Genomic DNA, 27593 nt, shown 5'->3' with positions numbered 1-27593 from the left:
CCAGGTACCTGGGTCTGCCTGTCTCCCAACCGCTCCCTCCCTGTGTCCCCTGTCCCCTGTCCCAGGTAGTCCAAGTCCTCTGTCCTTTCAGCTCCAGCCCCCAGGTTCCCAGGGCTGAAGATGCTCCAGCATCTATTCCCTGGATTCTTTTTGGCTTGGCTTTTGTCATTTTAAATAAAAATAGAGTGAGGACCCACACGCCCCTGAGCCTCCCACTCCCCATGAACCAACTCAATTCCATGCGAGGGGCCTGTCCAGCCTGGCTCCCCCCAGCTGTTAGAGGCACCCACCAGCCAGCGAGGCAGACTCACAGTGAGCTCACCCCCTCCCCTCCATTGGGGTAGGGCTGCGTGTGGGGGCCTCCTGAGCATCCTTGACAGGACCCCTGCCCACCCCCATGGTGCACCAAGCCCACCCATTGGCTGGTGGGTCCCTGTCCCCTGCCTCTCACTTGGGCTCCCCAAACCGTGATTCCCCCAGCTCTGGGTCAGAAATACCAGAGGCCCCAAGGGATGGCTCTCCTGAAGACTGCCTTTTGCAACACCCCCCACCAGGCACAGGGACACTGAGCCAGGTGCCCACACAGCTGTCACCCAAACCACCACAAAGCACAAGATCGAAAATCCATACAAACATTTATTTTATCCCTGCCCGGGGGTGGGGAAGGGGCAGGGCAGGGGCAGGGCCTTTGCAGAGGCCCCGGGGAGGGGAGATAGTGTCTGGAGGCCGGCGGGAGGGTCTGGCCTGGTTTTCAGAGGTCACAGGAGTCCAGGTAGGCTGCGGGAGGTGAGGACCCACCCGGGGGCTAAGCCTCTGGCTCCTGAGGCCGGTGGTCCCGAAGGCAGGCTTGGCCGTCTGGAGAGCGGAGGGCAGAGCCCATGTCCTGGCTTCCGCCGAGTCCCTCCGTGCAAGCGGTGGGTCCCAGCAGCATGTGGCTTCGGGGCGCGGGCCGGCCGCTCCCCCTGCTCCCCTGGCCCGGAGGGAAGACAGCACCAGGGTCTAGCCCCCTCCGGGTGGGGGGAGAGAACTGTGCAAGTCATCAGGTTTAAATTAAAAATAATAAAAATAGCAATACAAAATAAAAAAAGACAAGCCCTGTCTCGAACAAACCCGCAGCCACCCTGCCTGTCCACCGCCCCCCCCCCCCATCAAGAGGAACAGCAGTGGGGCGGGGCCAAGGTGGAGACTGAGCTGGAGGGTGGGTGGGGTCAGGCAGGGCCGTCCACTCGAATCGACAGCAGTCTCCAGAAAGGACCGAGCTCTGGGGGGGGTAGGGGGCAGAGGCCCGGGGAGGGTGCAGGAGGCGGCTGCAGGGGGCCTAGGGCTGCGGTCGCTCTTGGCTTGTTCGCTGGGCCGCCGCCGTGTCGTCCCGCGTCTCTCCTGTCCGCTGCCTGGCGCGGTGGATGCACAGGGCTAACTCTCAAGATTTATTGCACTGCTTTGGAAGAGGCGGGGCGAGGGCAGGGCTCGGGGCGGGCGGGAGGCGTCATCGCTTGGTCTTGGCGTCTTCGCGGATCTTCCAGATCATCAGGTGCATGCAGGCGCTGGCATCCTCGCTGGAACTGTGCCCGTCCACTGCGGGGGAGGGTGGGTGCAGGTCACGGATGGCTCAGCACGTCCCCACGGCCCCATGGCACCTGCACCCCCCCCTTGCACGCCACCCACCCCACACCTGCTCCCCCCCCACAGCACCTACACCTCGCCCTGCATGTGCTTCCTACCATGGCACCTGCATCCCCCACCCCCCTACACATGCTGCCCCCCCATGGCATGTGTAACTCCCACAGCACGTGCATGCCACCCACCCCCACACCTGCTCCCCTCCCAGCACCTACACCCCACCCTGCATCTGCCGCCCCCCATGGCACCTGTACCCCCCCACACCTGCTCCCCTCCACGGCACCTGCTCCCCACCATGTGTCACGCTCCCATCTACCCCCGGCCCCTACCGTTGTCCTGGATGATCTGTCTGAGGTAGTCGGCCATGAGATTCCGCAGGGAGCGCTTGTAGGGGAGGCCCAGGCGGTGCGGGAAGAGCACGGACGTGTCCACCACGGTGCGGTGGATGACCTGCAGGGCAGGCGGTGGTGGGAGGAGTGGCTAGGGCCTGGGACCAGCACAGACCACCCCCGCCGGCCTCGGGCCGAGAGCACAGGACTGGGGTGGACCAGGTTCGACCCACAGTGGGGAGCCACCCCAGGACTCGGGGGACCCAGAGCAGCCAGCCCCCTACCCTGGGACCCAGCAGTGGTCTGGGCAGGGACTGGATGGGGATGGGAGCCTGGATGGGGGCCTGGGTGGGGGTCGGGGTGGAGGTGGGCCCAGGTGGGCTGGGTACCTTCAGGGCCAGCAGGTCACTCTCCAGGCTGTGCCCGATGAGAATGGTGCTGGCACTCAGCATGCTGAGCAGCACGGCCTGGACATCGCGCAATGTGATGCTCGTGTCCGCGAGGTCTGCCTCGGTCACACCAGAGAACCTGGAGGGGAGCGTGAGACAGTGGGCCGGGGCCAGCCGGGGCTCTCAGCTGGCAGGGCCAGGGGCAGCAGGGTCTGGCTCGAGGGTCCTGGCTGGCAGCGAGTGGAGGGGATCAGGCCCAGGGGCCCCAGCCACGGGGCACAGGGCAGAGGGCCTGGCTGCGCGCGCACCTGGTATTGTAGTCGACGACCTCGTTGTCGGGCCTGACAAAGGTGTCGTAGACGACACGCATGTCGGTGTCCACCACGGTGACGCGGGTCAGCTCCAGGCCGTAGGTGGTGTAAGACTGCCCGGGCACAGAACAGGGCGGGGTCACACGCGTGTACGGTGACGGGGGTGGTCACACGCACAGGGCGATGGCAGGAGTGTCACACTTGGGAGGGCACAGGGGCTGGTACCCATGGGAGGGATGGGGGGTTCACACTTGGGGGGAGCAAGAAGGGCTTAGTGAATGGGGTCCCAGCCCAGAGCACCCGGGTGAGGCCCGGAACCTTCCAGACTCACCATCTCACAGTCAAGGGCATAGATTCCTGGGTAAGCATCTGCGGAAAGTTCCTTTTCAAAGGTCTTCACAAACCCTTCAAGGTTTTCCTTCCGACCATCCTGCACATGTTGCTGAGGGAGGGGAGAGAAGGAAGATGAGAGGGCAGGCTCAGGAGGGGTGGGGTCTGGAGGGAGAAGCCCAGGAGCATGCCTGCAGCTCTCTAGGCCAGTTCCCTGCAGACCCTCCCGCAGGGCCCCAGCCTGGCCCTGCTCTGCCTGCTCTACCGATAGCCAGGTGCTGCAGGCAGCTCTCCCAGCTAGGCCTGGGGCCCCACGCTCTCTGCCTCAGTTTCCCCAATCTGTCTGTGTGGCTGGATTCAGGGGTGCAAACGGTGGAGTTTGCCTTCACAGGGCAGGAGCAAAGAAGAAAGCCCCACAGACACCAGCACTGATGCTGAGACCACCTGTAAGGCAGGGACATATCCAAGGACAGGCAGATGGCACATGCAGGCCTGGGGAGCACCTATGGTTCAACTGCAGCCTCAGCCCCTCAAGCCCAGGAGTGAGAAGTCAAGAACTGGGGGAGGGTCCCTAGCAGGATGAGGGCACCTACCTTCGCGACTTGGCAGCCGACGGAGCCGATGGCAGCAGAGCAGCACATGTACTGAGTCTCCCAGCCTCCGGCCACTGAAACAGACAGATACCGTGGTCAGGACACAGGCCATCAGGGGGCAGGACAGACATCTTGGCTGAGCTGGACACTACCTTTTAAGCCCCAGCACGGGCCCATCCTGTTGCCACTGGGACTCTGATGGTTTGGTGGCAAGGACGCACTGGGGTGTCGAGCCCTGCCACCCTGAACAGTAGGAACAGCCTTGCTGTGTCCTCCCACAAGGAAACTGGCCAAAGCATGGCCTGTGCAGGGCTGGGGAGGCAGCCCCAGGGTCATGAAGCCAGCTGGCCCAGTGCAGGCCTGGTGTGCTGTTGTCCCCGAACGTGGTGCCAACCCTGAGTGTGCCAAGTGCTCGGACACAGACGGAGGCTGTGGCCAGGTCCCCAGGGAGGGGAGGGAGGGGCTGGAGGGACAACCTTCCTTACACCTACATCCGAGCTTTTACAGGGAAGTACTTGTATTATTTTTATAATAAAATAGAACAAATGGAAACAAAAGGAAAAGGGGTCACGGGCCAGGAGGCCAGCTCAGGCCAGGTGTCTTGGGCAAGGTGGGAAGAGGGTTTCGCTGGGGGCAGGGGTCTGGGTGTCACCTCGATTCCGGCGGAGCCGTCCCCAGTGGTAGTAACACTCTTCGTCCTGGACGCAGCGGCCTGAGGAGGACACGAGATACTCGGTGCCACAGCGGCAGCAGATTCTGCAGGAGGCTGTGGGGGGGGAGGGTGCAGACAGGAAGGGAGGGTGGGTGAGGGTCCAGCGGCCCTACTCTCCCAGAAACAAGAGCCCCCACCCACCCGCTCCAGAATCTTCCTTCTGGCCCTCCCACCCAGGCCTGGGGCGGCAGGTGGTGACTCACGGTCCTTAGGCTTCTTTTCCTCAGCCGTGAAGAGGACGGCCCCCCCAGGCCGCTCGGGGTGTGGGAAGGGGTAGCCGTTTTCCTTGAGCTGGTCCTCAGTGAGCAGGTACCCCTTGAGGCGGCTGTACAGGGCGGCCCCTGCGGACAGGGGAGAGCAGTCAGCCCAGGCCCCACCACTGCAGCCTCCTCTCTCCGGCCGGCATGGTAGGGTCAGGGACGGCTGGGGTGAGGGACTCCGGTGGGCGGGCAGGCTGGGATCGGGGCCCCACCATCTCTGCCCCTGCTGTGTACCCCAGGTGCCTAGGCTGGGGTGCTGGGCCAGAGCTGGAGGAGTAGGGCTCACCTTTCAGGTCTTCGACCCGGGGGCTGTTGGGGCGGCTGAGTGAGAAGCTGGTCTTGGCAGCCAACCTGCCCCCCAGCACCATCTCGTGGGACACGACCCTCCGACTGCTGTTTTCTGGGAGGAGGGCAGGGAGGGAGGGTAAGCCCAGCTGGACCCGATGCCCTCGTCCCCCCCAGATACTTTGGCATCTAGCTCCGCAGCCCCTTGGATTCCCCGCTGGGATGCCTCCACTGCCCATGGGGGACTGTCCCTGGCATGTGGTTAGGCTGTGCCCTGTCCCCACCTTTCGCTGCCTGGGAGCCCCTCTGCCCCACAGTCGGGAAGGGAGCTGCCAGGCGGAAAGGATGGCTGGGAACCACTCAGCACGCAGCTAATGGCCTCGGGGGCTTGGTACTGCCCCTGGGCTGGCTGCGAAGCCGCTGGCCCTGCCAAGAGCTGGCCGCTGAGCTAATGGAGGCGGGGGGCACGGAGGAGAGTCCAGGGAAGAGCTCAATTGATTGCTTAATGCACCCTCTCCAGAGGCAATAATGAAACGCCTTCACCCGCCTTGTTTGCCTCCCCGAAGCTTAATGCACAAAGCAGGGCTCAGCCTCGGCCAGGCACAGCTCTGAAGAGGCTGCAAAGGGCTCCGTTAGCGTTAACGGGTGGCCCCTCTGTACACCCCTGCGGCTCAAGGACGGGGGCTGCTTGGGGGGGAGGGGAGGCTAAGCCGAGGGCACGGGACTACCTCCCTTCTATAGAGCCTGCGGGTATCCCCTGCTGCTTTCCGGGGGGGGCGATGGTCTGAGAATCTTGCTGGGCTCAGGGCCATGGAAAGGCCCAACCAGACCCAGCTGTGTTGACCTCAGAGCTGGTGTGGCAGGGGGAGGTAGGGGACACAGAGGTGCTGAATGACTCACTGTGGAGACCAGGCACAGTGCTGGGGACCAGCCCCCTCAGCTTCTTCAGGGTGTTGACGGCGACACTCAGGTAGATGTTCTTGCTAGGGCTGCGGTCGTAGGCCACCTTCTCCTCGTTCAGTGCCTGGAGGTGGGGACAGGGACGGGGATGGGGACAGGGACAGTGATCAGCCCCAGGGGATAGGGACAGCGCTCAGTCCCACTGCCCGACTGCAGGAGCCCCAGGGCCAGAGCCATGAGAGCACTGGGGAGGGGCACGGCACGGGGCAGGGGGGTCGCAAAACCAGTGGAGTTCGGGGACTGGAGAGGGAACTCAGTTTTCATGGGCAGCTGAGCCCAGGAGCTGTGGAACCCAAGATACCAGAGGGGGGAGGACGGGGCAAGGGGTGGGATGGGGGGCAGCTCACCCTGGGCAGGGAGGTGGACCGCCCCCACCCCCGTGGCTGCCAGGGCACGCACTCCCAGGGGCTTACCTTTTCAATGGCTTCCTGGTCGGAAGAGCAGAACTTCAGACATTCGTCAATAAACAGGTTGAGGTATCGCTGGCGGATGACAGTGGGGACTTTGGCCCCAAACTCTTTTGGAATAATGGGTTTCTTTAGACTCTGTAGATGCAGTAAGTGGACAGAAGGCATGAGGATGGGAGGAGGAGGAGATGGCGCCCTCCTGGGGTGTCGGTGGGGCCTGCAGAGGGCTGGAGGGGGCGCTATCGGGGCAGGGACTTCTCGAAAGCCAGGAGTGGGCCAGGAGGTGATCCTGGAAGGGTGGGAGCTGCAGGAGGGGCAGGAGGTGACCCTGGGGACCCAGCGGGTGGCTGGGTACCTGTAAAGATGGGCTGTGTGCGATCCGTTTGGGGGTGGCAGTGGTGGTGGTCTTGGACGCCATTCCTGCCAGGGTGCGGGTCTTCAGGGGCTGGCAGCCAGGCTCGGGGCCATGCGAAGGCTGGCTGCTGCTGGCAGCAAGGGCCCTCTTGGCGCCTGTGGGGGCTGTGGGGACACAGGGGGCGTGAGAGCAGGAGGAAAGCAAACCCATCACCGAGCTGCGGAGCACCAGGTAGCTGCGGTCGCTGAGCGTGAGCAGGACGTGCATCTCGGTGCCGAGTGGGGCGGGGCGGGGGCTGGTGCAGGGGCTGCGGAACGGCATTAGTCTCTATCTGTTCGCCGACAGGGCCATCGAGAGAAAGGACAGAGGTTGGCGTGAGGGGCCGGATCAGGCGGTGCCCACGGGCTGGGCGGGTGTGCGGTGTGGGGCGCAGCAAGCCTCTGCCACATGTTCCAGCCCCTGACTGCGAGGCATTGGCATTTGCGGGAGGAAAGGCCCTGGCTCCTGGGCAAAGGACCCTAGGGTATGGGGTGGCCGGGGCCCAGTCATTGTGACCTGTGTTCTGTCACTCCCTCTGATGAGGTCACAAACACAATGGGGTCCTGCCTGGGAGGAGGGCCCGCTGGGGGCAGGGGCCTGCCCACACTGGGGCCTCAAGAGGTTGGGGCCAGCTCTGAACCTGGGGCTCTGCGTGACAAAGGGAAACTGAGGCACAGAGGTACAGGAATTTGTCCCCGGTCGCAGGGTCCCAATTCTGCACTGTGCAAAGCTCCCCCTATCCCATCTGGGTTTATGGCCGGCTCCTGAACCCTCAACCACTGGGAGATTCACATGTGTGCCCACCAGTGAAGTGGACAGAATACAGACTGCAGGCCCCATTGTCGGGCACAGCCTGTCCAGGAAGGGGGCATGCGGCTGTGAACCCTGAGCGCTCCCCACTGATGGGAGGAGGCCTCTTAGGCTCCCTCAGATCCAGGCCCTTCCACATCACTAGGAAGCAGGACACACCACCTGGACTTCTGAGCTGCCTACCCTGGACCAGGGTTTTGCATGTGGAGGCGTACTTCCTGTCCCCCGACCTGCAGCCCTGCCCAAGCATGCTGGACTTCCAGCACATGGCCGACAGCGGGTGCCGGGCCAGCAGGGACTGCCTGGAACCACCACATCTGTGCTGGATGGCCCCCACTGCAGGAGAACTCCAGGGCTGTATGGGCACAGGGTGGGGGGGGGTTGGGGAGTGTGAGCCTCATAACTGATACAGCCCAGGGTGCTTTCTATCCCCTGCTGCTAAAGCACTGCAGAAACCACAGGGCCTGTCCTGGCAGGTCAGTTCTGTCAACCAGGCTCTGGCACCCTGGGTGGAGTAGGGACCCATAGGGCCATCTAACAACCAAGCTACAGGAGGCCAGGGAGCTGGTTAGGCCTTCGAGAGGGCCCAGCCTGGTCCTAACCCAGCCCCAAGTGGCAGCAACTGCATTTTAAGTAGCCCCCACGTAGGTGAAGCCCCACCTCCCATCCCATTTCCTGGAATTCCCCATGCCTCCACCCAAGGGCTTTCCTCCCAACTTTTCAGGAACAGAGCCCTGCCTACAGCATGTGGACTGTCCACGCCTATGACCGAGGTGCCACTCAGCTTCCAGCCAGGCGCAGATGGCAGGTGTCCGGCCTGGAGGGAACGCAGCCCCGCCCACACAGCCCTGGACTCAATCAAGGCCGCAGCTGGACATGCCCCCCTCTTTAACACCGCACCTGGTAAAAACCACATCTGGACCCGACTGCCCCGCCCACCCTTAGGCCCATCCCCAGGATAAGCCCCTCCTCCAGCCACCTGCTCTCAGGAGTCCTGGGGCAGACAGAGCCCGGAAGGCTGGGGCAAGAGGGTCTGGGTTTGGGTGGTGGCAGGGAGTAAGCAACCCCAGACTCCCTGGAACCAAACATCCCTACTGACAAGCTAAAGGCCAAAAGGGGTGGAGGACAGGTCCTCCTCTAGCACCCCGCACGGCAGGCAGGTCAGGGGCACTACCTTCACCCCCATATCACAGACAGGCAAACTGAGGGTCCCATGCAGGACCCCACCCTCCAGCATCGAGGAGACCCAGGGCTGTTGCTTTCCCACCTAGCCAGAGACTCACCTGTGGCCACATGGGGGTTGGGGACATGGGCGATTCTCCTCTTCTCGCCGGGAGCTGAGATGCGGAGCGGGGTGGAGAGGGGCTTCTCAAGCGGCCGCTGGGCCACCTGGAGCCAGCTGGCCGACTGCTTCTGCGCCTGCTGGGCCCGCCGGTAGCACACCTCCTGGGCAGTCAGGGGCCGGGCCGGGGGTGCCGCTGGGCCTCGGGCCAGGAGCTCCGCCTGGGCAAGCAGGGGCATTGGGGCTGGACTGCCCTCCCAGAGCACCCACGGCAGGCTGCCCAGGGCTGGGGAGGCTGCCCTTGGGACCACTGTGGGCACGACCACCGGCATCTCTGGAGGATACCCTGATGGGAACCAGCTAAGACCGGAGATCCTGGAGCTCACGTCGCCTTGCTGACAGGCCCGGGGTGTGTGGCCCTGTGTTTGGCTTCTCTGCGTGTGTGTGTATGTTCTCAGGCCGAGCCCCCAGCCCTATATATATACGAGGGCTGTGCCCCTGATGTGATGAGCAGCTGATACAATCAGGCTTGATTTAATCTCCCCTGCCCCCTGCTTCTGGACTGCCCCAGGCCCTGCACCAGGAAGGGGTCTGGGGGATCGAGCAATACAAACATGCAGTGGCTGTGCTTGCTGCTGGCTCCTTGACCCTTCAGCAACCCAAAACCACCACCGTCCCTGTTCTGCATGGGAGGGAACCGAGGCCCAGAGCGGGCAGGAAGCTGGACCCAGGCTGTCTGAGCCTCCAGAGGGCTCGGGACCCCTGCTGCCCTTTCCCACCTCACGGCTCCCTGGATTGTGGTATCCCCCACCCTTCCCCCAAACTGTGAGAGACTTGAGAACAAGAAGTGGACCTGAGCCACTGTTTTCCCAGGGAGCCCAGCCTGTGTGGGTGCCGGGTACAAGACTGCACAGGACGGGGGAGGAGCCGAGCCCTGGGTCATCCTGCCTCCTCCTCCTTCCTCCAGCCTCTACCCAGGAAACAAGTCGGACCTCACCTCCTTGCCCTGCTTGGCGAGATGGGAGATTCTCCTCTTCTGCCCTGGGAACAGAGTGGTCAGGCCCACATGCTCAGTCTCCTCGCGCTTTTCTTCCTTGGGCGCCTGAAACACAGCCACGTGCACTCACAGGACCATTTTGCAACCGGGCTCCCTTATGGGGCTCTGCCCTTCCCTGCCCCTGGGCACGTGGGAAACACATCTTGTGGGGGCCTGGCTGAGGGCAGAGTTGAGTGAATGGGAAGGCGGCAAAGCCGGCTCTCTGATGGGGAGGGAACCTCGGCTCCTGCTGCGTCTGCTTAAAGAGTGCTCCCTCTGGTGGATGATGAGGGGACCGCAGCGGGGGACCTCGGGCGAGGTGGGCCGGGGCAGAGGCTGGCCAGGGAGGGCGAGAGAAGGAGAAAGGGGTGCAGTGAGGGGAGGGGAGAGCTGGGACAGACCTAGACCAGGAGGACCGGTGTGGGGCGGGCAGCCCAGAGCCCTTGGGCCTTCTGTCCTCTTTCGGGACTGGGAAGGGGTCAGCAGGCAGCTGCTGACAGTCCCTGAACTTAAACTAGTGACCAGGCCCCTCACTGAGCAGACAGGAGGAAGGAAGTGGTCCCTGGGGAAGTGGCCTGAGGACGGAGGAGCCCTGGCTGCCCTGGGACCCTGTGGCTATGGTGGGCTTGCAGCCCCCTCCCTGAGCCCGGGGCCCTCACCTGGTGAGCCAGCCGGCCCTTGTGCTCCGTCTTCACGCTCGTGGACTCATTGAAGATCCGCAGGCACTCCTCCATGGGGTCAGAGTCAAAGTCCACCTCCTTCTCCAGGGCCGCGTAGTCCACGTCCCCCGCCTCCGAGGAGGAGGAGGAGGAAGAGGGGGAAGAGGGGGGGGCAGGTTGGGGCGGGGAAGTCTTGAGTCGCTTGGGCGGCCCCTGATCCCCGGGGAGGCTGAGGCTGGAGTCCGAGTCTGAACCCGAGTCGGAGCTCAGGGTGGGGAGGGTGGGGGGCCGGCCCTTGGGCCCCGGCCCTGGGTCCTCGTCCTCGCTCTCATCCCCGAAGAGGTCAGCGTGGCTCAGGGCCCGCTTCTTCAGTTTGGGGGTGTCCTGGGAGCCGCCCTCATCCAGAGAGCGGGCCTTCCGCTCGGCCAGCTTCCCTGACAAGGCCTTCTCTCCCATCCTGCTTGGCGGCTGGTGCTGACCCCCAGGGATCGTGCTGAGCCCTGATGGCTGCGGCTCCTGGGGCCCCGCACCCCCACTTGTGGGGCTCGGCCGCTGCCCTGGCTGGTCAGGTCTCCCTTTCCCTGAGCTGGCCCCCGAAGTGGCCAGAGATGCCTTGTTCTTGGTCCGGTTGGGCCTCTCCTCCTTGTGCCGCGGGCTGGTGGCCTTCGGGCTCCTCTGGTCCGCGGAGAGCTTCTCACCGGGCTTCCCTCGGCCCCGGTCCCTGCCCTTGCCTTTCTTCGGGACACTGTCCTTGTGGCCAGGGGGCAGCGGCTCCCTACGCAGCTGCTTCTTAGATTTGCCCTCCTTGGAGCCACCCTGCCTCTGCTCACCGCCTGCCTGCTCCTGTGAGGCCCGAGCTGGAGAAACTGGCTTGGCTGGGGGCTCCCCGTTCACACTCTTTGGGGGCTGCCCGAGGTCCCCCACGTCACACTGGACGGCCATCTCCTTCGTCTCCCGCAGGTTGCCCTCCTCAAGCCCTGGGCCCTCCCTGGAAGGTGGCTTCCCAGGGGCCTTGCTCTTGGGGCCTGCCCGGGGTTTCAGGGGGTTGGCGGTGGTGGGTCCATCACCCAGAGCTGCAGCATCGTCCTCTGAGTCTGAAAACTGGGCGTCATAGCTGCCGAAGGGGTCACAGTGCTTCTTGAGGGCCGGTGTGTAGGGCTCGCTGCTGCGGGGGGCCCTGGGCCTCTTTGGGGCACGGTCGTCCCTGGGGCTGGCCCGGCTGAGCAGCCTGGCCGAGTAGTTGGAAAGTGGGTCATACTCCAGGTCTGTGGAGGGCTTGGAGTTGTCCACGACGTACTTGCCACTGGGCGTGGGGCGGCCGTACTTCCTGGGGTAGGTTACAGCCTTGGGGATATACTCCAGGCCACCTCCCTTGCTCTGACACCTGTCCAGAGAGGTCAGTGAGTACTTGCTGCCCAATGTGGTGGGAGTGCCCAAGGGGGTGGGCTGGTAGGCCGCTGCCAGGCTGGATGGGCTGCTGCAGCCCCCAGGCACCGGCTCCAAGGACAGCGGGAAGGCGTCCTCCAGTGCCGCGGCGACGGCCGCCTCGCCCGAGCTGTACTCCCTGGCCGTCTGCAGCAGCTCCTGGTAGCGCCTCTGCTCCAGCTCCACCTCGCTGCGCACAGCCTCGATGGCCTGGTTGACCAGCTCCAGCTCCAGGGTGTCCGAGCGGGCCTCTTCCCCACAGCCCAGGATGCCATTCTCCCTCTGCACTGGGGGTTTGGGCAGCTCAGGGTTGTAGGGGTCATAACCAAGCCCTGGGACAGAAAGAAGAGAGACAACCACCCAGTCAGTAGGCCAGCCACATGTACTGGGGCAGATCGGCCTTGCCCCAGGCTTCTGAAATGTACTGTGTGCCAAGTCCGTGCCCAGGCCCCCCCCTGCAGACTCCACAGGGTCCTGCTGTGACCGGCTCCCTGCTGGACACTGGAATGTTCCACAGCACCTTTTCCAGGCAAGGCCCCGGGGAGACTGCACATCAAGGGCTGAGCCTCACCTCAGGTGGGGGGCAGGCACGTGACTGTGACATTGCAGACAAGGTCCTTGTGACAGTGACAGCCACCCCCAGCCCCAGAACTTTCCAGACTCCACAGAGCCTTCCAGACAACTGGGAGAGGGTGGAGCTGTCATTTGCACCAAGTGACAGGCAGAGACCAAGGTGGACACTGAGCCTCATTACCCTGCTTCCTGCAGCCAAGGAGGTCAGGGGGCATGGAGGTCCCGGGACGCCCAGGCAGGGTGGGAGGGCAGAGACCCTCGTGATCCCCACGGCCCCACCCAGCACAGCTGGATGATGGAGCCCATGTCTGAGCTTTAAGGAGGAATCCCATGGTTGTTCCTGCTCCTGGAAAACTTTCACTGGGCCGTGCCCATCCCAGTGAGAAAGAAAATCACTGAAGTGTCCGTCAGCAGGAGGAGTCCTGGGCAGTATACCCAATACCCGCTTTGGTGGTGGCCACACTTAAGCCTCCCAAGACAGCCACAGAGCCAAACACGCACCACTGGTCTAATCCCATTTACGTAAAACCTGGACAGAGCAGCAGCATCTGGCTCAAAGACTGAGGTGTCCGTGGGGTGGGATGGGGGGAGAAGAGGAGAGGCACAACCCACTTTTCTTGTTATAAAAATCTGGGCAATGGTCCCTCAGAGCAGGGGACATAGAATTCCTGTTCTTTCCACAGTTCCAAGCCCCCTGGCCAAGGCTCACCCCACCCCAACAATCCTGTTGGTGAATCAGAGAGCCTCTCACTGGGGGGGAACCAACGCAGGACATCTGGGGGAGATTCTGGCAAATAAAACCCAATGCCCCCTTAGAAAACTATATACTGTGTTTGAATGTTTTACTCTGGGAATTTTCAGACAGTTCGTCATTAGCAGCTCTACTGAAGGTGATTCTGGACTAGCTCTAAAGAAAAAAGATCTGTTGCCTCCCACGCCCCACAGATGTCTGTGTCCCAATCACAAAACTTGTGCATATGTTCCCTGACCTGGCAAAAGGAACCGTGCTGATAGAATTAAAGGCCTTGGGATGGGAGATGCTCCTGGACTATCTGGGGCCTGATGTCATCCCAGGGGAGGCAGGAGGGACGGGGTCAGACAGAAGATGCCCGCTGTTGGCTTTGCAGACGGAGGAGGGGGCCATGGGCCTCTGGACCCTGGAAAAGCCCAGGGAACAGCCTCTCCCCTGGAGCCTCTGGAAGAAAGCAGCCCTGTGACACCTCGACTTTAGCCCAGGGAGCCTCACTGGATACTGGTGCCCAGAACTGCAGTGCATAGATGGATATTTTTTAAGACATCAAGTTTGTAACAATCTGTTAGAGCAGTGAGAGGAGACTCAGACCCTCCCTAAAGCATGTACTTTCACATGGAAACATTTACCATAAAGTCAAAAAACAGAGTGGGGGCGGGGGGGGAGGATGAACACCTGCAACTTGTGTGACAGAAAAGCACATGCTCTGGTTCCAAATAGTGAACTCCCACCGTGGTGACAGACAAACTAGCACAGTGAAAGGACGAAGGAGATGAACAGGTAGCTTGTGGTAGTGACACACCTGGCCTCAGGCAGCCGAGGGGGCACAGAAGAGGACCACAGTGGCCTGAATGTGCAGGCCAGCAGGTGCCAGCAGGGTAACAACGCCCGGGCTCGCCCGCCGGGCCACCGCCTCACTCCTGCGGGCTCTTCTGTGGTGTCACAAATGGGGGCAGTCTTGCAACAAACACAATTTTACTTCCAATTTCTTTCCCTCAGGCTCAGGATTCTGAGGTTCCCCCCTTCTAGATGCACCCGCACAGAGGTAGATGCACACACCTGTCGTGGCAGTGCCAGGGGTGCACTCACAGAAAGCTAGTTGTTTTCCAAAAATAATAAAGATAAAGGAAATGCCCTCAAAAATGCTGTCAGATGGGGTTAAAAGGGACCGGATTAGTCTGTAATGGTCTCTAAGTTATACTGCTATATATGAAAAAAGACAGAAGGGCCAGGGAGGGGAGCCGCCAAGAGTAAGTACTGGATGTTCTTGTTTGTCAAGTCTCGGTCGGGGCTCGGGACGATTTAACTTCATGCTCAGAAAAAAGCTCCAGCCAGGCCACAGCAAACCATCGCTGGGGCCCGCAACTAGGAGGGAGGGCGCTTTCGGACCACGAACATGATTTCCTTATTTCTATTGTGGATGATGCCTGCTTTGCAAAATGGATTCGAAACGCTGACAAAGACCTGTCCAGAACAAGGCTGAGCAAGGGGAAGTGAGACTTGAAACCATGTAACGAAAGGCAAGTTTATCAGTTTATATCCTGATACAGTTTCCGTGCCATGCTGAGATACTGTAGTCTCACCAAGAAACTATAGGACTCCCTGGGCGTGGACTTGGAGTTTGTATTTGTGGGTTGTCTGTGTTTCTTGCGAGCCTTGTTGCCCTCTGGCCCACCAAAATTCTCCTTCTAGGATCCACGGACCCATGTTTCACTGGGGCATTGTCTGAAACAGCAATGATGGGGCTGGCGAGTCCCGGGAGGTTGGAGAAAAGAACTGGCAAGTTTTCCACGCTGCCCTCCCACGACCTACCTATGGTCGGCAGAGCCACGGCTCCTGAAGATGTCCCCAACCTAATCCTGGGGCCTTTGGATAGGTCCTCTCCCACAGACAAGGAATTCTGTAGACAGGATTAAGTAAATGGGAAATGCTCCTGGATTATCAGGGGCTTGATGTCATCAGTGTTCTTAGAGAAGGGAATGGGAGGGGTGGGGTCAGAGAGAAGACGCCCACAGTTGGCTTCGCAGACAGAGGGGGAGAGCCTCCAGGAGCTGGAAAAAGCAAGAAGCAGTTTTCCCCTGGAGCTTCTGGAAGGAGCCAGCCCTGCAACACCTTGACTTTAACTCCCTAAGGCCCGTATCAGATTTCTGGCTTCCAGGACCATCAGAGAATAAGTCTGTGCTGTTTTAGGCCCCATGGTTCGTGGCAGTTTGCTACAGCGGCCATAGGAGACGACATCACAGTGAGATAAGGAAGACGCCTTCCCGGGAGAAAGGCTAGGATGAGCTGATTGTAAACAAGCAGCTTGGGTTTGTGCTGGACCCACATGCATGCTTACCTAGAGGACACTTAGAAAGGAAAGAAGTACACCTCCATGCTTCAACCACAGAACGGCTGTGGGTTCTGACAAAGGCTTCCCACCCCAGGTGGGGCCAACACCACAAAGGAGAGCACAGCACCAGCTGCCAGAGGGGGCTGGGCAGCCTGTGGGTGAGTGGGGAAGCTGGATGGAGCCGTTCTCCCCCTTCAGGAGGGACCATCCCCCTGGAGCAGGCCAGAAGATGCTGGAAGAAATGGGGGGCAAGGGAGGGGGCCTCTTTGAAGATGCCCAAGGGAAGGCTGTAGCAGAGGTGATTGCAGGTTCCAGGACTCCCAACTCCCACCCTGCTCAGTGAGCTCCAGCAGCCCCCTCAACCTCCTATACTCACCCACTGGTCCAGAGATGCCAATTGCAGCACCCATCCCAGCCCGCAGCTCCTAGCTCACACAGGGGGAGAATGGGCCCTGGGCACCCCACCCTATACCCCCAAGCAAATAGAGAGCACTTGGTACCCTCTGCCCCCTATATCCCATTGATCGACCCCACCCTGAGCGAGAGCACCCTGTTCACCTCCTGCCACCCCTACCATCACTGGTGAGGAGAGAAAGCCCCAGAAATACAGACAGCTGAGGGGACAGAGCCAGGGAGCAGGGGACACTCACTGGGCATGTTCACTGAGGGGAGCCTGGTCCCGGCTGTCTTGTGGGGGCCTCCTGCCCAGCCTACTTCACTGGCTTCTGAGGTTCCTGCTGCTGCCTCTCCCCAGCCTGGGCTGGGACAAAGCAAGGCCAGGGGGTGGGAGGACACGCACAGGAGGGCCCAGACCCGGAGGAGGAGTCTGGAAGTGCCTGAGGAATGAATGCAAGGGAGGGCCCTCTACCAGCTTCACACTACTGTACCTTCAGTCTGGGCAGAGAAGACCAGCTCAGCCTGGCCCCTGGGGCCCCACCCAGCAGCCCCAGGCGATATGCAAATCAGCAGGGAGCCGCCCTCCAGGGCTCAGGCCTTCCAATGAAGAAGCAGAGTCCATCTATCACCTCCCCACAGGATGGGAAAGGTTCTTGGGGTCATGGAAGGTCAAGATGGGGAGAGAAGAGCAGACACTAGAAGGGAGGGAGGGATCGGTGGTGATTCCAAGGCCCTGGGGCAGCCTCCCCAGGCTCTGGAGGCATTGAGGGCCCTGGGCTGAGGCTGAGGGGCAATGAGGAGGAAGGCCCTCAGGGACCTTGGTCACAGGGAGTAGGAATGTTTTTCTACCCAGGAGCCCTAGAAGCTCTTTGTTTACTTATTTTAAGGACAAGTAAAATTTGCACATCCCCCTCTAGCTTCCAGGAGAGGGCAGGTGGCTGTTACAGGCTGACCCAGCAGGAAAAGCGGCATAGATTTGGGGGCCGTAGCCACTCAGACTCTGAAAAGCGGTGCAGTTCCTGCCAGCCCAGCCCTGACCAGAGACCACGTGGAGAGCAGGTATGCCACTCCCAGGCCTCTCCCCACCCTGCCCCAGAAATAAAAGGAAGCCACCCTGGGCGGGTCTGGGAAAGTCAATGACCCCTGAAAATCTACCTCCAGGCCCCTCCCTCCTCCAGTTACTGGCAGGACTGGCCCCTTGGAGGCTTCAGTTTCCTGCCCCCCTTGGAGGCCTCAGTTTCCCCACCTTTAACATAAACCCCACTCCCCTCTCTGACCTCCTGCAGACAGGTCTCGCAGTTTTCACACAGGCCCCAGACAGAGCTCAGACCCGCAGCTTCCAGGGCTAGAGACATCAGGCAGAAACCATGAGCCACATGGGCACGGTGTGGATCCCACTGCGGAGCCCCAGGACAGGCGGTGCTTGCCCAAGCCCAGGACTACCCTTTCAAATCCTGTACTTCGCGTGGCGGTCCTCCCCTCCACCTGCTCCCCTAAAACCTGCTTCGTTCCACCCAGAAACCTTTCACCCATTTCAACCCTGCCTGTCCCAGTGCGACCTCCCCTGCCAGGCTGAGGTCCCCTATGTGCCCAGACAGACATTGGCCCTGGGGTCCCCAGCCAAAAGCTTGGAGCCTGGCCCAGCTGCAACTACATGCGGAATGAACGAAGGACAAAAAAGGGATAAGGCGCTGCAGCAGGACATCCTCCTGGCATGGTGTATGCCCCCTCCTGCTTCCAAAGCACCCCCACCCCCATGGGGCCCCTGCACCAGCTCTAGTCAGCCTGTGTGCCAGGAGAGACCGAGTCCCCGCGTGGCTCCTGAGCCCTGGACGGTTGGTGGGAGGCCTGGTCCAACCCATACATGGGTCCTCTCTCCCCCCACCCCAGACGGGTGACCTAGGGGACCTGCCCCAGGCGATCCTGTCCCTGGCTTCCCTGACAAAGTGCCAGTGGGGACCAGCCCACCCAGTCCAGCCAGGATGCCCAGGGCTCAGTGGAGAGAAGCAGGACACCCAGGGCTGGCCCTCTGTCCTCGGGACTCACGCACATGTGGGGCACCAGGCCTTGATGACTGAGAATGGAGAAGTTTTGTGAACATAAGGAGCACGCGGTGGGAGAGCAGGTCAGCAAGGGGCTGAGGAGACAGGGTGGCAGGCAGGGAGCTGGGGCCCCATGGTGGCCTACAGGGTCTGAGCCCCCTGACCCACTTTGGGCTTCTCCAGGAGGTAGGATCTGGCAGATCACACACTCCCAGGTCACCCTAGGAAGGCAGCAGAGTGACCCAGACCTCACAGAGGGCCTCCCATGCCTCAGGCACTGGGTCTCGGCCCCACTCTTCAACCTACAGATGCCCCTGACACTCGGAGGTGAAGGTACCTGGCCCCACATCCACTTAGGATCCGGGGACAGCTTGTGGCTGCCTCAGAGGCGTCAGACAACGCTTGGACTACAGGGAGTCGGGGAGCTGTGGCCCCCAGAGAGGGCTGGTGTGAGTCCAGGAGTGTGGGGTGGGAGGCATCCCACAGTCAGTGATGGGGCGAGTAAGGTGGGCACTCTGAGAACAGAGGTGTGTGTGTTTGGCCACGCGTCTAGAACACACAGAAATGTAAACAATAGCATAAAAACACACAGGAAAGAAGGAGGCCAAATCACCAATGGGGAGTGAGGGCCAGGGTCAGAAGCGGCATTTTCTCCTTTATCCTTCTGTTCTTGCCAAGGACCCTGTGATGGAGACAGCTTTCTTTCACAATCCAAATTTTAAAAATGTTAAATAAAAACCCTCACATTCCTTCTAACCCTCTGCACTAATTTCAGAAAGAAAGTTTCAATGTGTTTCTGGGGGCCTCTTTCCCTTGGTGTGGCTCTGCAGCTCTGAGGGGCCACGGGCTCCTGGGCACTGTCTGGACGTCCCAGGTGAGCAGAAACAGGATGGGGTGGGGGGGCCCCACCAGAGCTTCAAACCTGCCCGGCAGCCCTGAAACCCCGGGCGGTGTTCACAGAGCATGGGGGCAGAGGCGGGGGGCAGCTGGGTACCCTAAGAAAGCACACTGGGGCCACATGAGCATCAGGCATTTTTATTGCTCGACGCCAGGCATGAGTAAGGAGGGGGCAACAGGATGTGCTTCCAAGGCGAACCAACTCCACCACCATCACTGTTCCCAGACGGTTCCCTGCAGGGGCCCAGGGAGCACAGACTCGAAGGCCCAACCCCCACAACCCTGAACCCTTCTTCCCTCTCAGCCCGCCACCCAGGCCCACCTGCTCCAGGCAGCCATTCCAGAGCTTCCTGCCCTCCTGCCTCTTAGGGGCACTAACCCCTTTAGGCGTGGCCTCACAGCTCTCCCAGGAGATAGGAATGCATGCCCTGGCCGCCTGGGGGAGCTCAGTTTCAGATCTGCACCAGAGAACCTGCTTGACCAAGCTGGCTCCCTGCTTCAGTGGTGCTCCCCTACTCTTGTTCTTTCCGGCCCTCTGACCTGAGTAACTGGAGAGGAGACAGAAGCCTCTCTGAGCAAGCAGGCAGCGATGTGTGACATTGGCTAAGCTGGGTAGGATTTAGCTTCTACGAGCAAGAGGGACTTACCGATATACTGCACTGCTGGGATGCAACTGGGGAGATGGTAGTCCCCCCACCTCAAATCCCCCCTCTCTGCACCCCGGGCCTCAGCAGAGCCTGCCTGACCCAGCATTCACAAAGGCTCATGGTGGAGAGGAAGGGCTGGGGTCCTGATCCTGGCTCCCTGAGCCTTGAGCATATCTGTACCCACACCCAGGCCTCTTACTGAGGTGACACAAGCAAGTGACGGTCATGCACCTGCAGGACAGACAACGTCCATGCTACACATGCAGGTTAAATGAGTTCTGAGTGTACTTGTCTCCAGCAGGAAACCCTACCCTTGAGTCTTGACACCCAACGACAGGACTGCAGGGATACTCCTGGCGTCTGTGCCACAGGACAGGTAACAAGCCAGTATTCTCAACAGCCACACCGCCTAGCCCCTGCCTATGAGTTTCCCCCAAATCATGAATCGTGAAAATGCTCCAGGCTGTCACCTTGCCTAGCATCCTGGACTACTCACCCCACAACCCCACTCCCAGCCACTGGGCAGCTTCCTCTTGACACACACTCCCCTGCACCAAGTCCCTTCTGTGTTGCAACCTTTTCCCAGGTCCTGCAGATGTGTTCTGAGTTCAGACAGGCCAAGAGGCCTGCAGAGGTCCCTGAGGCCTAGAATGTGCATAGATGTGTCCAGCCCAAAGCTTCAGCTGTCATATGGCCAAGCTGTACCTCCCAGGGTCCCCTAGCCCTGCAACTTTCTTCCAGTAAACTACAGCAGGAAGTGAGAGGGCAGATGCTCCAGGGAACCCGCCTTAATGGTCGATACTGGCCTCCCACCAGTTTGGACTACAATGGACGAAGGAAGTTCCAGAAACTCGTGGCACCCACTAGGAGCCACCTGAGGTTGGGATGGGCTAGAGCATGCCTGCCTCCTCCAACTGTGCCCACCAAATGCCTCCACGCCCCAGACCCCCAGGGGTCTCCTACCCAGCTCCTGGCTCCTACAAAGCCCTGGCTCTTTCTTCTACTGGGATGTTCTCCTTTGTAGCTTTTGCTTTGGGTTCTGGAATAGATCACACACCTGAGTCTACCCACTGTACATGGACAGCCCCTGCCCTCCAGCCTGCCCCCTGCTCAGCTTACCTGCCACTTGAAAGCATTTGATAAAAGGGAGGATGGCAAAGCAGGGAGAACGTTTGTGTGATGTAGCCTCACCAGAGGGACAGAGCCATCCGCAGAGGGCCTACTATGTGCTTACACAGCATACCTGGCATCTCATACCCTGCCTCACAACCTCACCTGCAGAAGAACCAGCAGAGGCCAAGGGCAGTCAGCAAGGCCCCAGGCTCCAGGAGGGCAGGCTGAGCAGCTGGAAGCCACTTCAGCCTGTCTCAGTCTGGGCTCTTTGTGTGTAATAGAAAGTGAACTCAGAACACCTCTGCTGGAGCGCTGGTCGGCCCGTGGGGGCTGAGGGCCAAGCTGGCAGTACCTGAACCTCTTCTCGGAGTCCCTGGGGGACAGCAAAGTCAACAAGAGGTCAGAGTAGGGGAGCAGAGGGCCACACTCAGGCCTGGGATTAAGAGTTTCCTGGGCTCCTCCCAACTGGTGTGGTGTCCCCACTGACCCCAATGTAGCCCCACTGACCCCCGGCACACCCCATCTCCAGCACAGCGGCTGCCTTGCCTTCTACTTCCCAAGCCCTGCCAACAGGCTTCTGCCTCTTTCCTGCAGGCCTCAGCCAGCTCCTCCATGCCCCCTAAATCAGAGACAGACCAGGTGCGGGCACGCTTGGACAAGCCTCCCCCTCAGCATGGCTGACATCAGGGTTGCTTTCTTTGTGGTGGGGATTGTCCTGGACACTGCAGCCCCAGCTCTCCCTACTCAATGTCATGAGTGCTTGCCCCATCGCATCCCCTAAATTGTGACAACCACAAATGTTTCCAGACACTGCCCATGCCCAGCATCCCTGGGGGCAGGCTCTCCCCAGGTGAGGCCCCTCCCCCCCCACCCCTGTCGGTCACAGGCAAGTCCTTGCTGAGGCCATGCTGTTCTTCTCTGTAAGCATCATTTCCCTGCCCTCTTAGAGCCCGGGTGAACAGGGAGTATCCCGAAGCTCAGGGGATTCAGACTTTGCTGGCACCAGGGAGGGGCATGCCTCCAGAATGTCTGACGACCCTGGTTCTGTGTTTTCTAAGGAATGGGATTAGAGGAAAGGTGCTGTGGGTTTTCAAAGTAATTGTCTATGTCATTAGGAGAGTGACTGAGCAGCAAGGTTTCCAGGTGCAGCCTAACCCTTCCTTCCCTCGCACACGGCCTCGGTGCACCAGGTGCTTTACTTTGCAAAGCACTTTTTTCTGGACTAGGAATAATGTTCAACTTCTAAAAATCAGGAAACACAGATGCGTCAGAAGAGAGATTTTTTTTACAAACACCCAACACTTTGCTGTCTCTTCCCAAGTTCCGTCTTTCTGTAAAAGTTGTGATCAGACTGCAGAGATGAACTTGGAACCAGCTGTTTTCCGAAGCTCTGTCACTCCCTTGCAGGTGGCTGGCCCCAGCTTCCGCCATCTGATGTTCCCTCCAGATGTCTGAGGAGAATTTAAAATCATGGCTTCTTGGCCTAATCCAGGACCTTTGGGGCCAGGCCACTGAAACGATAACAGGATGTGCTGTGTGGGGGCTGTTCTCTGTACCTTGGGGATTTTTGCCTAGCATGGCTCGGCTGTGCGGCAGTGCTCAACCAGGGGTGACTCTGCTCCCCAGAGGACACTTCCCAGTGGCTGGGGACATGTCTGGCTGTCACAACTGGGGGCATGTGTACTGCTATTGGCATCGAGTGGTGGATTCGATGTTTAAGACCCTAGGTGCCCAGGGTAGTCCCCACCACAAAGGAAGATCCAGTCCCAAATGTCAGCAGCGCCGATGGCTCCTCTGAAAGGCTTCATGGTTCCCAGCCCATACCCGAATGGGAGGTCCTGCTAGCCTGACTCGTGGCCGCAGTCGCTGCCAGTAAAGACATCATCCAGGGCTATGCACACTCTGGCCAGGCCATCCCCTTCACTGGGGTTATTCTTGAAGCGGAAGTTCTTTAGAGAGGATGATGCGAGGCCTGACATTTTCAAGGAGAGAGGCTGAAGCCCAGGAAAGCACGTAGTGTGTCTGAAGCAAACTTCAGTGGTGAGAGCCTCAAGTGAGCACCCAGAGGGCAAGGGCGACAGCTGTGTATTCACACCTGGCAGCAACTTCCCTGGGGCTACCTGTTATTGTTGCCAGACGAGACAAAAGGAAAACTGATTTTCTAGCCTCCCTCCCCTGCCTGCTCACAGGATTCCAGACCAGAGAGGGGAAGTCTGGCCCAGGGCCGCTGCAGCTGCCACCCGGATGAAGCTTACTCTGACCCTCGGACCTTCTGCGAGGAGCCAGACCTTCTTTCAGGCCAATCTTTGGGAAGTTCTGGTACCTGGATAGGCACCAACCCAGCAAAAATCTTGTAGATCCGGGTCTTTCCTGGTCTTGCCTGATGCCCTGCAGTGCAGCGTTGAGCCTGAGGCACGGTGGGCACCCAGGGGTTTGTGGCACAGACCTGCAGATGTTTGGCAGGGGTAGTAGTAGGGCGGCAGCATGCTGATTACCTGGATTCAACTTTTTGCCCCCACTTTCTGGCCTTATGGGCACAGGCGAGGAGCTTCCCGTCTCTAGGCTTTAGTTTCCTCATCTGTAAAACGGGGACAGTAATTCCTACTGTTGTATCAAGATTAGAGATAGTCTGTCCTGAGTGTGTGCTGTATAACTGGATGCTACCACGGCCCAGTCTGGAGGTGGACAAGCTGGAGCCATGCAGGGACTGCATTCAAGGCCAGAAGGAACGAGAACCCTCCCCAGCCCCTGCACGGAACTCGGCACTGTTGGAAGGCTCAGGAAGCCATCTGCCCAGGACTGAAGGTGCTGTGCGCACAGTGAGCCCCATCCTACTTGATGGTGGCCCCCATGGAGCCTCTTAGCACCCCACCATCTTAGCACCCTACCCAGCTGCTCAAAAATTACCCCAGGACAAATCTGGCCCATGCCACCCTTGCCAGAGCTCACCTTCCTTTACCACCCTGTTCCCTCAGCCAAGGACACCCCTCCCTCTTCTCTTCACCTGACCAAATCCTATTCTTTCTAGAAAGTACTGCATGGTCAAACATCTCCTCCTGGGAACTATTCTAGAAAATTACACTGCTCTTTACCCAGAGCTCCATTCCAGAGACCTCCTGACCTAGACATTGTTCTTAGAGTCAGCTGGAGCCCTTGTCCGGGCTGCAGCCTCCAGCCCCTCCCGAGACCAAAGGGCCCTCAAGGGCAGGGATGTGTTCTCATGGTTGGGCACAGAGGAATGTTTGGTCCATGGGACACAACTTGGACAGGGCCTGGCACAGACGCACCCTCAAAGCCAGGTCTGCCCCGAGTCCCAACCCATGCAGTTTCTGCCGTAAGGGCTGCTAGGTCAGTCACTCCAACCCACCCTGGCCATCTGCAGCTGGTTCTAACACAACTGAGCAGCCAGAGCACAGCTCTGGGGACCACAGCCCAGGAAAAAACCCAGAGTCCTTCAGCCCTGCTGCTCAAGGCCACCACTGACCTGGGACCTACCAGCACCCTCCCACCTTCCCGTTCAACTCCAGGGGCAACGTGTCCACCAGAGTGGGCACCTTCACCTTCCCTGCCTCCCTGGAGCTAAGCCCTGCCTTGCCTTTGAGTCCTCATCAACTGCCATCTCCTCCTCTGGAAGGTGTTCTCTGCCCTTATCTGCTTTCCCCCAGTGCACAGGAGCCTGGCGGCTCCAGTCCTACCCTGCCGGAGGTCTGCAGTGGGCCTTCCTCACCAACAGCACCATGTTCACACGGTCTTGGGAAAAGATGCCAGGACCTTGATGTGCAAGCTCAGCCTCCAAACATGCCCCCTACAGGTGCTCTTACTCCTGAGGCCTGCAACTGTGTCTTACCTCATCTCCAGAAGGACTTTGTCTATCCCAGAATCCCCTCAAGAATTCAAATGAACATTATTTTTCTCATTGTTTGCTGCAAGGCACAAAGGAAGTCACACAGGTGCTCAGAACAGAGAAAGAAGTCAGAAGGAATTGACTTGTATCAGTAAGAGCAAACCTGGTAGGAAGGGCCACTCTTCCTCTGTTCTTTCAGAATCGAAGTGGATACTGTCTGAGGACTGAGCCAGCCTAGATGGGCAGTGGGTCTGGGAAGCACTGGGAAACCAGCAATCAGGGCTTCAGCTTAATGTTAGGTAGGAAAAGGGGCTTGTAAAAATCCAGAACTGAAGAGGAAGAGGAGGCTGGGGCAAATTCTCCAGGCCCCAGGCTTTCCATTGCCTCCTTGGATGGTGGCCCAATGAGTATGTCACAGAGGAGGAAACAAGCAGAGAGGCCCCATGACAAGAAAGAGGCTGAGATGGGGTTGAAGCCCCCCCGCCCACAAAAGTGTTCTACCAGAAAATGACAAGAGGCTGCCTGACCCCAACAGGGATGCGAAAGGAGGACTGCTATTCTCACCAGGAAAAGGAAAAGGCAGACGTACCAGGATAAGGGAGGCAGGTGCATCTTTCTCCTGGGGGAAAGTGGGGTAGACTATATCCCCAGATGCGCCCCTAAAAATGATCCTCACCTATCTGGGCCCGACTGGCCACTTGTGACATAGAAGGAAAACAAACTACAGGGGTGGAGGTGACTACAGAAATCATTGCTCCAGTGTTCAGAAAATGGAAGGCTACTCTGAAGAAAATCAGAATATCAGTGATTTAAAGGAGGGCTCCTAACCCTGGAAGTAAGCTGAGCTCAAAGTCAGCCACAAATAATAAATAATAAATAAATGAAGCCAAGAAACCGCTTCTAACATAATGCAAATGAACAACCAACCTGAGGAACAACCTCCAGAAGCCTCCCATGCAAACTCCCTTCTCTGCCAATTTCCTGGCTCTGCCAGAGCTGGCTGCCTCCTCCCGGATATCTGAAGGGAAGGCTGTCTTTCCTTCTTGTTGAGGGGTTTCTTAAGAATGCAGGAGAGCTTGTATTTGGGTAGATGCAATCCAAGGAATTTGTGGGGAAAATTTGAGAAAATTATACACTTCTTTCCTGACAAAATGTCATTTAATTCTAACAAGAGTGCTTTTTTGAAGTACAGAGGTTTTGAATGGAGAATCATTTTATGGGGAAAGTGAGACAGGATAGTTGAAACCCAAGTTGAATGAGGAAATCTGGGATATATGAAATCAGGGACTGATGTAATGAGATCCACCCCTGGGAGCCAGAGGTCCTGAGCGGGAATCTGAACTTCTTTAGGAAGAAATGACATCGCATTTAACTCTTCCTCTGAGGGTAACTCTTGCGATGTTCTCTTTCCCTGCAATCCAAATCATCACCGTTTTTAGCACCTCAACTCCAATCCCACACCTCCTAGAAGTCCTGCAGCCCTCACCAAAATCTGCCAGAACACCGATAACCACAGGATGATGTGGTTTGCAGCTACTTAATGTTTTACACCCAAATAAAAGCAGAGGATTCCTTGGAAACCTACCCACTCTCCCTTCACCCCCTCCACCTCCCCCCGCCCCCAGTTAAATGGGTTTTGAGTTACTCCCTTCCTGGTCGCGTTTGACAAACGGCTCGACGCCTAGTCGGTGTTCCTAAGACCCTCTGGATTCAACTAGTGGAGATAATGGTGGCCTAATGCCAGAGGCGGCGCCTGGGGAGAGTCGCGAAGAAATAAACAAGGGCTGCTAAAAAGCACTTGGGGCTAGGGAAGCGGAGGGAATGGATTCCCTACGGAGAAGCAAGCTCGGGCACTAATAAGAGCAAAGCAGTCCTAGACCTGCCAACTAGTGTCAACCACCCTCCTTTCCCAAGCCCCTTCCTCTGTGTCAGGCCTGGTTGTCGGCGCTCTGCCAGCGATATCTCGCTCCACCCTCACTACAGCCCGGGAGGGCAGGTCCTCTCATTGTTTACATTTCACACTTGTGGAAGCTGAGGCTCACAGTGGTCCAGCGGCTTGCACTAGGTCCCCGGGTGGGTGGACCCGGTCCCGGTTGGGGGACACTTCACCCGTGAGGTTCTGGGGCAGGAATCGGGCCAGGAGGAGGGGACCAGGGAGCCTCCAGCGGTGCAATGCAGACCCGGGCCGGGAAGCCGAGCCCGGGACGGACAGGCAGACATTACCTGCTGCGGGGGACGCCGCTCCGCCGCCGCCGGGCGCGCCGGGGACCCTGGCCCCGCGGTGCCGGAAGTGGCAATAGGGCCGCCGGCAGGGCCCCCCGGGAGCCCCAGCCCAATAGGGGCAATCGATAGCCCGGAAGAAGCCAGTGGAGCGCAGCATGGTCCGTCCCGTGGCGGGGCCTCGGCCCGGAGCCGCCCGGGACCCCGGGCCCCTCACTGGTACCGCGGTCGCCTCCGCCTGCGCCTCAGGAACCCCGCCGCCGCCATCTTGCTCCGAGGTCCCCGGAGGCCCCGGGGACGCCGCCGCAAGGGCCCCCGGGAGGGGCTGCCCGCAGCGCGCCTGATTAGAAACCCCTGCTCCCGCAGGACCGAGGCGGGTCGCAGACCCATGGACTGAGCAAAGCGGCCGCAGAAGGACGTATGGGGAGCACGGACTGTCCTGCCTGCTGCCTCTGGGAGCCTCGCCGGTGCTACCAGGCCTTCCGTTACAGCACCCGCGCCATCTTGAGCCCTGGGCCCCGGCGGCGCCGAGGCTGTCCACGGCGCGCCTGATCAAAAATAGTCCCCTGGCGACGGCTATGGCTTATTTGCATTAATTAGCATCGTACCCTAACGCGCCCCCTACTGGCCAAGTTGTGTCCCGCAGGAGGTGTTACCTGAACCCAGCTTAAACCGCGCTGAACCCAGGTTCACACTCTGAAATTCACCCCTGCCGTGATTTGCAGCTGGCTCTCAATAAGTGCTTCATTTCTTCTGGTTAGCAGTCTACCCCCCCAAATCTTTAGGACAGTTTTGCTCCCACCCACAAACTTGTTCACTAAATATTGAGCACCTACTGTATACCACCAGGCTTTGGACTAGACGTTAAGCACTTGCAAAGGCCCAGAGGTGACATCGTGCTTGTTGTATTTGGGTAAGAGCAGGGAAGTCCTTGTGGCGGGAGTGGAGGGAGCGATGGGGAGAGCGGGAGAAAGGG

At 59.6% G+C, this 27593-nt stretch overlaps 1 protein-coding gene and 1 long non-coding RNA gene across 9 annotated transcripts; one reads left to right on the top strand and one right to left on the bottom strand.

The window, feature by feature from the left end:
- Positions 1-618: 618 nt before the first annotated feature.
- On the bottom strand, positions 619-26887 carry REXO1 (RNA exonuclease 1 homolog). 3 transcript variants are annotated; one of them, XM_077121283.1, is made up of 16 exons: positions 26621-26887; positions 10378-12134; positions 9680-9784; positions 8684-8903; positions 6552-6715; positions 6203-6334; positions 5730-5853; positions 4831-4944; positions 4488-4625; positions 4225-4338; positions 3573-3646; positions 2981-3091; positions 2647-2762; positions 2339-2477; positions 1950-2070; positions 619-1575 (listed from the first exon to the last, which is right to left on the bottom strand). In XM_077121283.1, exons 1-16 carry the CDS (start codon positions 26775-26777, stop codon positions 1487-1489), a joined length of 3675 nt encoding a protein of 1224 aa, XP_076977398.1. In that variant the 5' UTR covers positions 26778-26887; the 3' UTR covers positions 619-1486. The 3 variants fall into 3 exon arrangements, with proteins under 3 accessions (XP_076977398.1, XP_076977400.1, XP_076977399.1); XM_077121285.1 differs by lacking the exon at positions 26621-26887 and adding an exon at positions 16109-16901 and having other exon boundaries at positions 4225-4284; XM_077121284.1 differs by lacking the exon at positions 26621-26887 and adding an exon at positions 16109-16891.
- On the top strand, positions 7127-13734 carry LOC143650478 (uncharacterized). 6 transcript variants are annotated; one of them, XR_013159571.1, is made up of 7 exons: positions 7127-7269; positions 8125-8303; positions 8944-9091; positions 9650-12331; positions 12462-12578; positions 12790-12940; positions 13059-13730. It is a non-coding gene; the product is annotated as an uncharacterized LOC143650478 (long non-coding RNA). The 6 variants fall into 6 exon arrangements; XR_013159572.1 differs by having other exon boundaries at positions 8967-9091; positions 9650-12578; positions 13059-13734; XR_013159569.1 differs by having other exon boundaries at positions 9650-12578; positions 13059-13731.
- Positions 26888-27593: the final 706 nt, after the last annotated feature.

Source organism: Tamandua tetradactyla, chromosome 11, assembly GCF_023851605.1.
Source record: "Tamandua tetradactyla isolate mTamTet1 chromosome 11, mTamTet1.pri, whole genome shotgun sequence".
NCBI classification, from domain to species: domain Eukaryota; kingdom Metazoa; phylum Chordata; class Mammalia; order Pilosa; family Myrmecophagidae; genus Tamandua; species Tamandua tetradactyla.
The sequence above is the reverse complement of the archived record's forward strand: the minus strand, read 5'-3'. Positions and strand labels throughout refer to the sequence as shown.